Source organism: Cygnus atratus, chromosome 17 (assembly GCF_013377495.2).
Source record: "Cygnus atratus isolate AKBS03 ecotype Queensland, Australia chromosome 17, CAtr_DNAZoo_HiC_assembly, whole genome shotgun sequence".
Taxonomy (NCBI): Eukaryota; Metazoa; Chordata; class Aves; order Anseriformes; family Anatidae; genus Cygnus; species Cygnus atratus.
In genome coordinates this window covers 5,663,514-5,674,982 of record NC_066378.1, presented here as the reverse complement: position 1 = coordinate 5,674,982, position 11,469 = coordinate 5,663,514, and the positions used below count along the sequence as shown (strand labels likewise).

The window sequence follows — 11,469 nt, the reverse complement described above, 5'->3', positions numbered from 1 at the left end:
AAATAAGACTTCTGGCCTCCACAAGTGTTTCTTCCCCAACATCAGGATGTCCCTCAGGAACAGCTGACTAGAAAAAAGTTACAGGTGTACAAACCTTCCATGACTGGGATTTTTCATTACTTCTGTCTTTCGTATTGAGGGAAGCTTAAGACCTCACACTAAAAGATAATCTTTGAAACATGGAGAGTCCATAAACTCAGAATAGCCCCAAAATTTTTGCAGTGTTCTATATATGTAACAATATAATCAAAAACTACCCGTCATTTGGAGATGACATACAATATAGAAAGGAAATCTTTCCTTGCAGAAAGGAAACCTTTAATTTTGCAAAACAGAATTCTCTTTTCCTAACCAATCATTCTGAAGAAAATCCTTCATTCCATTACCACAATACCTGAAATCTTTGGAAATATAGGCAGAGTGGCACCATGTAGCATTGCTGGTGAGCCACTTCTCTGATCTCAGTTATTCATTAGAGGCTGTTAGGAAGCCTTCTCCATCAGCTCCTCACCAGGAAGCTAGCAGATGCCCTATGGAACATTAATGTGACAACGAAGTGGAACAGCTATTTGGAGCACAGGTCAACCTTCGTCTGTGCTCAGTGGAGCAAACTATTCCGGTAACAGCCTGGTGGAGGGATGAAAAAGCAAAAATGTATGGTTCAAATACACAGAGCTAGAGTATCTGCAATACTTGATACCACACAACATATTGGCTAGATATATTGGCACTTCTGCTCACCCATTTAAGTCTTAGCAATCCAGGCCTTCTTTCATGTTTCGGTGTCAGAAGGAATAAAAGTTGTCAAAAGCCCAGAGTCATCTGAAAAGGAACGATTACAGCATATCAGTGATACTTTGGAGAACTGCGTAAGACCCATTCAGAAAATCAGAGTGCTGTCTGCGCTCCGGGAGGTGGCAGATACAGAGGTCAGCTGTTGAGAAGCTTCGGGAGCATGACACGCACTTTCTATCAGAGACATCAGCTGATAGGTAAGGCACGTCTCAAATACTGCCTGTAACTGAGGTGGATATAAACACTTTAAAACTGGATCAGAGAACTCCGATTAGACATACACACGCACAAAACCAAATCTGGGTTAGCTGGACTATATTAAGGAAGGCTTAGGATAGCTTTGCATACATGTGTCTTGAATGACCAGAAGGTTGCAAGATAAGTAACAAAATGGCCTGATCTACTGTTCCAATCGCAATATGAGTAAAGGGTATCTGTAAGAACCTAGTTAGCAGTAATTATGAAACTGCACATGTAATAAAGGGGGCCTAAGCACAGCAGCAGTACAGTACCTAATCAACATAAATGCAGAAGTGCATTACAGGAGGAAGACTATTAACCAGCTTCAAATGGGAATCGTAAAATTAAAGTACAAAAGCAAAGAGTAAAAGTCACAATATATATAATGCAAAATAAGTAGAAGTCGGGGAAAGAGAACATAAGAAAACAAGTGCAACAGCAGTGTTTGAGAAGGAACATCCCATGCTGTCAGCTGCCTACTATTGCCTGTTTGTGTCTTCCCCCTGTGCCATCTAAGCAAGGCTGGTACTAGAATTAGCATGGCACGTCTTTCCTTTGGCAGATGCACAGTATGTTGTTTCAACTTTACATGACTTTATGGAAACAGAAATTAATTCTTAGTATCAAAGGGATGGTCTCACTTGACTTCTAACAAGGGCTTCTCTGCTAGAGAACCCAAACTGGAATAAAAAAACACATGAACTCTCAACTCGCAACAAAAACAAAGTCAACTTCATTATGAGGACCACATGAAGATGGGACAAAGGGCCAGGTGGCACTACATGCTACATTTCAGGCATTAGCTAGAGAATTTGTGAATATTCTTTGCAGGTGATGTATTTTCTATTATGACTACTTGCATCCAATAAGCCTTTTCTGATTTCTTTTCTGATCTTCTTTAACTGAAGTGTAAAGGGTAAATGATATCTAAGCCATTTACCAATTTGATACATACAAAACCCTCTTAACCATGAAATAAATCAAATTAAACCCTGCAAATGTTCTGTTTGAAGTAAGAGACAGCACTCCAACTATGGAGGTTACAAAACTGATGTTGAATCTTCCTCTCCCAGCAAAGGAAAATCAGCTGCTCCTAAATATTTAGTTGCTCAGGCCTGCTGTGCTGCTGTAGAATTGTTAAGCTCTTTCCCACTATATGCCAAAGTCCTGTAGTTTACTGTCGGTTTCCCATCTAAAATTCCCAACAAATAACATTGCCTCTAGGTTTCTCAGCTAATACTGAAAACTAAGCAAGTTAAAGCTATTGGAATCCTGTTTAGAATCTATGTCTCTGATCCTGATATAATAAATATTTCTACCAACGGTTGTGTCTGGATGTAATTCACAAAATAAATGGGTTCCTTGCAAGGGAGACCGTCTTGGTTACTTGGGCTAGATAACCCATAACCATTGGTTGAAATATTTAATCCAGCAATTCTAAACTTTGTACAACAGCTGAAATATGTGTAATTAACTCAAAAACCTTTGAAGTAAACTTTAACTTCAGTAACATGGGGACTAGTTCACTGACGTTGCTAATTGCATAATGTGAGCATTTGCTTCTTTTGGCAGGTACTAGTCAGTAAGCAACAGGAATCAGCTCTTTCGTAGGAGATGGCTACCTTCTTCTCTGACCTGGTGAGTAGCTGGTCACTTTTTCTCATGTTTTGGACTTTTAAAGGACAAAATTAACATAATACTAAATATCTAGATTGCTTAAAGATTGTGAGCTGTTTTGGGACAGAGGCCATCCTTTTCTTCTGTGTTTAAACATCACCAAGAGGAATGGGACCTGGGGCCATGAAAAGGTCTTTTCCTTGCAAAAAGATAAAATAAAAACTACCAAAAGTCTTTACAGTTCCACCACTGACAATGCTATTGTACTCTTCTGAATTACTGAAAATAATACTAACTAGTAGATACTCTTATTATTTTCTGTGGCTATTTCTAAATAAATGAATGGATTAACTGTACTCCAAAAGGCTACAAAATACGTGACAAGCTTTAAAAGAAATGAGCCTCCTCATTTCATCCACCCATTTAATATCATCCATCCAGAGCTACCATAGTCTGAAACAAGGAAAAAATGATAATAAGCATTTCTCAATCCAGTTCCCAACAGACAGCAAGAAGCTATTTTGCTTGCCTTTGTAAGTATTAAAACCGTCAATTTCTAAGCCTATTGCAAAAAATAAATAGAAGGAGAGAGAAGGTGAATTAACTTGTTTGAATGCTTTTGCTGATTAGAAATCCATTGAATCTGAGACAGGATTTTGAAGGAAATTTAGAATCTTCTGGTCCATTAGCTTCTTGGTTCTTGTATTGTGGTAACTTGGGAAATCCAGCTGTGGGCCAATTAAGTAACAAGGCCTTGAAAGATGGACCTAAGAACCAGAAAAAGGGGAGTTCTTCTACATGCCTTCCAATCCAGCATTAGTCACACGTGCTTTACTTTGTTCCTGTCTGATTGCATTTTCTACCAGCTTCTCTTCATCCACACGCTGATCTCCATAAAGCTGTGAGCTCCTGAAGCTCGTGTCTGACATGAAAACAGTACAGAGCACAGTGTCCTCTACGTAGAGATGGTGTCACTGTCCTGGTCTGTGATGTGCTGAATAAAAAAAGGAAGGGCAACTAAACCTCAGGGTACCCTGCACAGCTCCTGATGGGGCTAAAATAACAGTTGTCCTAGGTTCGGTCTGGTAGGTACAGTCTAGGCTGTTGGAGGATAACTCCACCAAGACTTGCAGGTGCTTGGAAACTGGACAGAAGATCAGCAGTATCACCTACCTCAGAAAGGTCTAAGTAGTTACGTGTTATGTTTTTCCTTATTTACAAGCAAATTATTTCATTCATCAAAGTAGCCAGCCTATCTCAGTCCCTTATTCTTGACCAAGGCAATTATAGACAGAGAGTATCTCCCTAGCCTTAAAGACACCCAACCCTTCAATACACAAGCATCTACTTTCAGGTTAAATATGTAGACAAAGGAAAATACTTAGAAAGAAATGAAATCACAAATCACAGTCAGGAAGAGTTTTGTGTTAGTGCAATTACAGGGGCTATTCCAAATTATTATCTTCTCTTTTTAGCCCATGCCTTTCTGAAAGAGGTGAGTATTAAAAGGATCTTTTCTTTATTATGCTTGAAGATACAACACAGGCAGAAACAAAAGCAGTGCATTAACGTGAAATTGATTGAGCTTTTTTTTTCACTTTGCAGGTTCAGTTCCAAGGACTATTTCAAATGATTCTAGTGCTGGGAATTGGTGGTAGTTTCCCATATGGATTCCATATTTCTGTCATCAACTATCCTTCTGTGGTAAGTAGCCATCTTCCTGAGGCTGAAATCCCCAAATGGAGAGCCTGAGCTCAAAACATTTGATATATTAAAGTTTCAGCTTCTGTTATAAAAGTTTCTTACTCTGATGCTTGTGGAGAATTCTAAGTTCAAACTATTAAAATATAGGTCATGACTGGAAGAACATTAGTTAAAACTGTACAGGTCATTTCCCCAAGATATCATGCTTTCTAAGCCAATTTTAAGGTTATGGGGTCTTGCTTTCTGGTGTTTCAGTCTGTCTGGCCTGCCCTACATGTGAGCCCTGCTCCTGTATGCTACTTACAGGCAAAACATGGCCAAATACATGGACTTCAAAGTCATAGCTCTACACTTTCACTACTGTTACTGATTCCAGGTGTAAATACAAGACGTGTCTCATTGCTAGAGCCCATAAGTGAGAGAGGCATCTTGCATTAACCTCTCTGAATTTGATTTGTGATTTTAGTTCTCCTTCCTCAGCACTTTTTCTTCTTATTTAATTGTAAAAGATGAGCCATTCTGCTAATACACCTCCAAAGCCTTCCTACGATTCCTGAATTTCATCAAATATGACTTTCTGAAACAGGGGGAAGAATGCTAAAAGCACAATTTTTGTCTTTCAAGCTTACTGACTGACACTAATTTGAAGATTTTGCGATGTGATCTCAGCTAACCTATTTTCCTAAGGAAGTTAGTCTCAGAAGAAGTCCAGTATTAGAACCAAAGGCTAGAACTGAAGTACAACAGCCAAAGAATATGAAGGAATCTGACACCACCCACTATCTAGTCAAACACCATTTTATTTTTCAGCACATCAGGAAGTTTATTAATGAAACCTGGATGGAGCGCCATGGCTCTCCCCTCCATCCTGAGACAATCATGCTGTTGTGGTCCTTCATTGTGTCTGTTTATGGGATAGGAGGGTTCCTGGGGAGCCTCTGCTGTGGCTACCTGACTACAAAATACAGAAAGTAAGTGTTTCTTACCTGATAGTCAGAGTACATGAAGTACAGAGAAGTATCAAAGTGAATGAGTAAACCCTTTTCTTCTTGATTCAAGCAGCTTGACTGCAGACTAAACTAGTATTCTGTGCCAGCACATCCGTCTCTTTCTAGTAGCAAGCAGTATTTTATCTTGTTTATCTGCCCTCCAGTAAACTGTATTTCTGTAAAGGATGCACTTGTCAACACATCACCTGATAAGAGCTTCTGGGAGTACCAGGACAGTGTAACTGTCTCATGTTCTCTTCAAGATCCCCTATGACTCTCTTAAAGATCTTCCAAGCTCTACAAATGCCCAAAAAGGAGCTGTGTCATGTGTTGTAACATTACGTGTAGTTCCTCTAACCACCTGGAAAACAGTGTGTGGAAGGTACTCTCAAGTGCCAAAGAGCCAGATTTCTGCTTAAATACACTCATTTTGGGGTGATGACATTATATCAAATATTAATATCTGATCTATTGAACCCGTGAACGGAATTGGAAAAATTAATCTGCCTGTAACTACACTGTAAAGATACAGTCAGCACCAACACAAATTCTCCAAGAGACATCTCTGCTCTGGACATCAGTCCCAAACTCTCTTTCTCTATGGATGGAGAAAAGATTCCTCCGCAGTCTGGTATGTTCTCAGTGCCTGTGTGTAACACCACTAATTTCATTTGCAGAGAAATTGGCAAACTTATCTGCTTGGTGTGACCCACTTAAAGATCTGCTCCACAACCCACTGGTCCAGAGGCCCCTCATATGGGTCTCAACAAACCATCTTAGCCTGCCTGCAATTGTGTTCTTTCCTATCAGGTAAGTGCCCCCAAGAAACTTCTTGTGGGACACTGCCTCATCCCACACTCCGAGGGTCTCTCCCAAGACAGAAAACAAAATCACATTCTTCTCCCATGGATTATTCAGCATGTGATAACCTAATTGCTGAATCAGTGTCTTCTAAAGAGAGGATCTCTGTGACTTCTTAATGTGTGTAAGTGGACTCTTGTCTAGCAAGCATCACAGCAAAACAACTGAGTGCAAAAGACTGATTTGAGCCTGAGACATCATGGTCATGACCACAGCAGCCCACAATTTGAACGGAGTGTCATGCCTCTGAATAATGCTTTCTGCCATCTCCCATCACCTCTGGTCACATCCATTTGGCCAAAAGTGCCTTTAATACGAGCCATTCGAAAATGGGAGCCATAAACTCACATTATTTCTGGGGAACAATCTAATGTTTTATGAGGAGTTCCAGTCATTTAAAAATCCTGGTGACAACCTGGGCCAGTTCTTTCATCTCTTTCCCACTTAGACTGTGGAAATGCTGATGAAGTTTAAAATCTAAGCTAAGAAATATTAACAAAATCAAACACAAAGGATCCCAGAATTTTAAAGAACCGCTTTTGCTATTCAAAGTCAAAATCATTTCAGCCATTCCTCAAAAAATGCAAGAATGGTTGTACCATGCTTCCTGTCTCAGCAAAATTAATCCAAAGAGTACAAGAGATTCTCATTTCACCCTAAATTCTCGTGTTTTGGATTTGCTTGTTTGTTTCAGAAAAAAATGCCAAATGTTCACCAACCTAATCATGCTGGTAGCTGCACTTCTCATGGCCTTCAGTAAAACAGCCAAGTCCTTTGAGATGATCCTGGCTGGACGCTTTCTCTATGGCGTTGGTACAGGTATGCACTCGTGACACTGTGGAGGGCAAGCATCCTTGCTGTCCCAGGATTGTCTCTACTCCTATTGCCATTCTTGGATAAAGATTTTAAAGTACCCAGAAAATATAATAGGCCTTTTGGAAGAAATTTTAATCCAAATAACAGAGGGAATGGAAACAGTGGAAGAGAGGATGGAGTCAGAAAGTTTAGCTTTCCTCAGTATTTTAATAGTCATTTATCCTCTTCCATCTTAAAGGTTTTTCTCTCAATATACATCCTCAGTATGTAGGAGAGATTTCACCTAAGAAGCTGCGCGGATTTACAAACTCCACAGTTGCTGTTTTTCTGACACTGGGAAAACTCACTGGACAGGTTGTTGGACTAAGGTAAATTCTCCAATCTTTCTATCAGGGTACACTAAAAGTAGTGGAGATCTTTCTGCATACCTATGCTCTCACCTAGTCAGTGTCTGAGAAACCTTTCCATCTTCCTCAGAACAGGCCTTATCTTATGCCAGAAGAAAAAATTTGATCAAATTTGAGGCAGACATTGTTTTAAATATAGGAGGAAGAATTTCCTAATTTCTTCTCCCATCTACTCCCTTTCTACTACGGGATTTCTTGGAAATTTAATATATTTACATGAAAAGTCTTAGCAAGATGTTTTGGTCCTTTGGTCAAACAATGGTCAAATCAGTCTCATCAGCTCTTTAGACATCATGTTGGATCCTAATGATCTTTAGAAAGTATTTCAAGATGCCAAAAGAAATTCTTAAAAATTGACAGAAATAAAAATAGCCAAATATGTGAAATTTGCCAAATCATCAATTCAGGTGTTTGCTCCACTGCACCCTTAAGTGGAATTTGAGCAATCCTCACCACTCAGAAAAAAAAAAGTTCCTGAACATTCATTCTATTATTTCAGCATAATTTTGTTTCACATACACTTTTCAGGGAGATTTTAGGAAGCGAAGCTTTGTGGCCCTGGTTGTTAGCATCTAGTGGACTTTCAGCATTGGTTCAACTGGTTACTCTCCCATTTTTCCCTGATTCACCATCTTACCTCCTGATCCAGAAGGGTAATGAGGAAGCCTTCAGGAAAGGTAGAGTGTCTAATTTGCCACCTCATTCACTTCATTTGATATGTTAGAGTGCCAAGAAGTGTAGAAGTCAAGAAAGCAGGGCAGAGCTGTACAGCACAGCACTGTACCATAAATACTAACTTCTAAATAAAACAGTTAGGGTACCTAAAGCAATACATCTGTGCTAACCTGGGAGCTCACTCACGCAAAGTTAATCAGTTAAGAAAAGAAAGATATATAACACCATGTCTAGTAAGTCTCACTTTGGTGGTAATATTTCTTTAAAGGAAATGGTTCAGACAGTTCATTTATTACTAAATAAAATTAACTTAAAAGTTTACTTTGTTTACAATCAAGCCAACTCAACAGTCAAAAGATATGCTATACTGACAACCAGAGAGACAAAACTCTTCCACCTGCCTGCTGGCCTAGAACCAACCATATGACAGAAGCAGCTAACAAAACCACCACCACCACCTACACCAATGGCGAGGCAGACTAAAGGATTTAATGTACTCACTCATGATGAGCTGTTCTGGTAGCATAATGCCCTCCCCTCTCTCTCCCCAACAGCCATTAGGAAGCTCTGGGGGGAAGGAGACCATCAAGCAGAAATTGATGACATTATGAAGGAGAAGGTTGCAGTGACGAGCACTAAAACCCTGCGCGTCCTTGAAGTAATAAAAGAGCGATCTCTGCGCTGGCAGCTTTACATCCTGGTGACTGTCATGACCACCCTGCAGCTCTGTGGAATCAATGCAGTTGAGTGCTTTCTTTATCCCTAGAACAAGACACACTAGGCAGCGTTGCAAAACCCTCTTAGAAAAAAAAAAACAGCTTAGAATGAGAGACTCAGTATAATTTACATTGGGCGTGACCTTTGGAGGTGGTCTTTTTTCACAGGTGCATTTCCTCTGCCTTTTTTTCAGATATACTTCTATTCTTTCGAAGTATTCCATACAGCCAAGTTTGAAGAATACCTTATCCCATACGTGTCCCTGGGCATTGGGTTGTGCGAATGCTTATCTTCTATATTGTGTGTAAGTCTTTTCAGACTGGAGTTTGAAGGAAAAATTTAATGTGGTCAAACAATTGTACTTCTCCTTTCTCATAACTGGGCTTGGGGAACATTTGCACAACCTAAGACATATCTCCCTGCTTCTATAAACCATATGCAGAACCAAAGGCAGCTCTTTTCCCACAGTATTTGCAATGACTGGATGCCTTTAGACTCATTTTTATTCTGATAAAATATTTTTTCATTCTGTTGCAAACAACTCCTAGAGTAACTTCTATGTGAGAAGACAAGCAGATCAGAAGAGTCGGGGGCACAGCTCCAAGGGAACAGGAGTCTAGATGAGCTGCATCAGCTGATGGTCGGGATTAGATGTGTGTATGCGTGCACGCACAATTTGATATATAGCAGCATGCAAGAAAGGGAAGTGTCTAAAAACAGCCAAAGGAAGACAAATAAATACAGCTTTGAAGCTAAGAAAATTTGCTAGGAGTTAAGAGTCTCTCGGATGGCACAGATTTCTGACCAAGTTATTCAGATAAGTCTTACAAGAACACAGGGCAAAGGCAGGAACTTTTTCATTTGACACGTTTTCTGCTTTTCAGAGCACCCTTATAGAGCGATTTGGGAGGAAGGTGCTGCTATGCGGAGGATATACACTGATGTGCTCTGTGCTAGCACTCCTCACCATGACGCTGTCGCTGCAGGTAACAAGGCAGCAGCCTTCTGGCTGCTTACCCAGCACCAGCCCCCTTCCTGGTCCTGCCTCACAGAACATGTATAAAAACTCAAGTCAGTGACAGAAAATAAAGAGCTCTGCTATTCTGTCATGTATCTAACAGCTTGGTATCACTGTTTTTTCACTTTTAGCATCAGTTCTTCTGGCTGCACTACTTCAGTGTTATCTTGATCTTCCTATTTGTTTTCTTCTATGGAATTGGACCATGTGAGTACAAGAGGAAATTTTTGTATCATGTTGGTTGGCAGCACAACTGGCAGAGGAGGAACTGAGCAGTCCCATGACAAAATTCTAGAAAATAAGGAGGAAAAGGCAGATAGTTGCAAGTGGGAAAAAGGCCTTTCAGCCTCATAGCAGAAGCCACTTGCCAGCAGGCCACCTCTTCTCTCTGTCTGTCATTTCCTACCACTGCCACCGTAAGGATTTTTGGCAGGAGCAAGGTGTGCTGGGGAACTAATGAAACAAGTCCACCTTGTTTGTATTTTGCTCTTCTTTTTCAGCTGGAGCCACTGTATCTATCATGGTTGAAATCTTCAGCCAGTCATTCAGACCATCAGCCTTTCTGATTGTTGGCTGCATCAACTGGATGGGGCTCTTTGTACTTGGGATGATTTTTCCATTGATTGTTGTAAGTGACTCTGACTGGATCCCTCACTCCAGGCTAATCTCCTTCTGAAAGCTGACAGGGAGATAAATAACAGCAATAAATTGCACAGACATGCAAAGCTTAGAGCTCTGTCCGAACACCAGGCCTGCTCAGAGAAGCAGCAGTTGGACTCAGATCAAACATGGCCAGTGGAAACTCTTGGTTTAATACTTGCCCTGGTTTGTGTATTGAGCAAACCTTTGAATTTTCATCACTAAGACACAGACCTGTCCCTAAGGGCAAAGAGGGGCAAAGATTCTTATTTTCCTTACAGTGTCTCTCACTTGCTTGCAGGATAACCTTGGTCCCTTCTGCTTCCTTATCTTTTTGGGAATCCTTGTTTTATCAGCAATTTTCATCTACCTGTACCTCCCTGAGACCAAGGGAAAGTCAATCATGGAAATAAAAGCAGAGTTCAACAAGCTGAATTTTGGAAAAAAGGAAATCTCGGTTACAGAAAATAATTTTCCTAAGGAACAGTTGTTCTGCACCAAACTCTGAATGTCCAGAGGAGAAATTTGCATCTCTTAGAAAAGACAGGAAACAGTGTTGGAATAGAACTAAAAAAGAAACATTAAAAACAGACTGCAAGCACTTCTGTGTCTTCTGTTTTGTTTTTTTTTAAATACAGATATGAAATTCATTATGCTGGAGTTTTATTTCTTGCTGGTCTCTAAACATTTTAACAGGAAATTTAGTCTATCAGCTTTAAGATCTACTGGATGCAAATAGATTTTTTTCCTAAATAAATACATCTTTTATCCTAGTGTACTTTGTGAAGTTGTAAAACATCTTGTTAATGATCCGTAGGGCCTAATCCTGTCCTGAGACCATATATAAAGGCTGCCTCTCAGCTCTGGATCTGAGCCCTGGGTCTCAGTTGGTCTCCCTTCTTCCCAGGAGCCCTGTCTGATGCCACAGATATCTGAACAAAGAGTTTGTTATTGAACTTGCCTGAGTGAGACTCACTAGTTCTGAGCACCT

The 11,469-nt window shown here is 40.2% G+C and overlaps 1 protein-coding gene across 1 annotated transcript; it reads left to right on the top strand.

The window, feature by feature from the left end:
• The first annotated feature begins 2,649 nt into the window (after nucleotides 1-2,649).
• LOC118252968 (solute carrier family 2, facilitated glucose transporter member 11-like) lies at nucleotides 2,650-10,986 on the top strand. The gene is made up of 12 exons (XM_035556838.1): nucleotides 2,650-2,673; nucleotides 4,258-4,356; nucleotides 5,167-5,327; nucleotides 6,901-7,025; nucleotides 7,261-7,390; nucleotides 7,958-8,106; nucleotides 8,659-8,846; nucleotides 9,015-9,125; nucleotides 9,706-9,807; nucleotides 9,971-10,046; nucleotides 10,340-10,467; nucleotides 10,780-10,986. Exons 1-12 carry the CDS (start codon nucleotides 2,650-2,652, stop codon nucleotides 10,984-10,986), a joined length of 1,500 nt encoding a protein of 499 aa, XP_035412731.1.
• Nucleotides 10,987-11,469: the final 483 nt, after the last annotated feature.

Coding starts and splice junctions, on each gene's coding strand:
- LOC118252968 (XM_035556838.1), top strand. CDS start 2,650: ATGGCTACCTTCTTCTCTGACCTG. Junction 2,674..4,257: donor CTACCTTCTTCTCTGACCTG/GTGAGTAGCTGG, acceptor TTCACTTTGCAG/GTTCAGTTCCAAGGACTATT. Junction 8,107..8,658: donor TGAGGAAGCCTTCAGGAAAG/GTAGAGTGTCTA, acceptor TCTCCCCAACAG/CCATTAGGAAGCTCTGGGGG.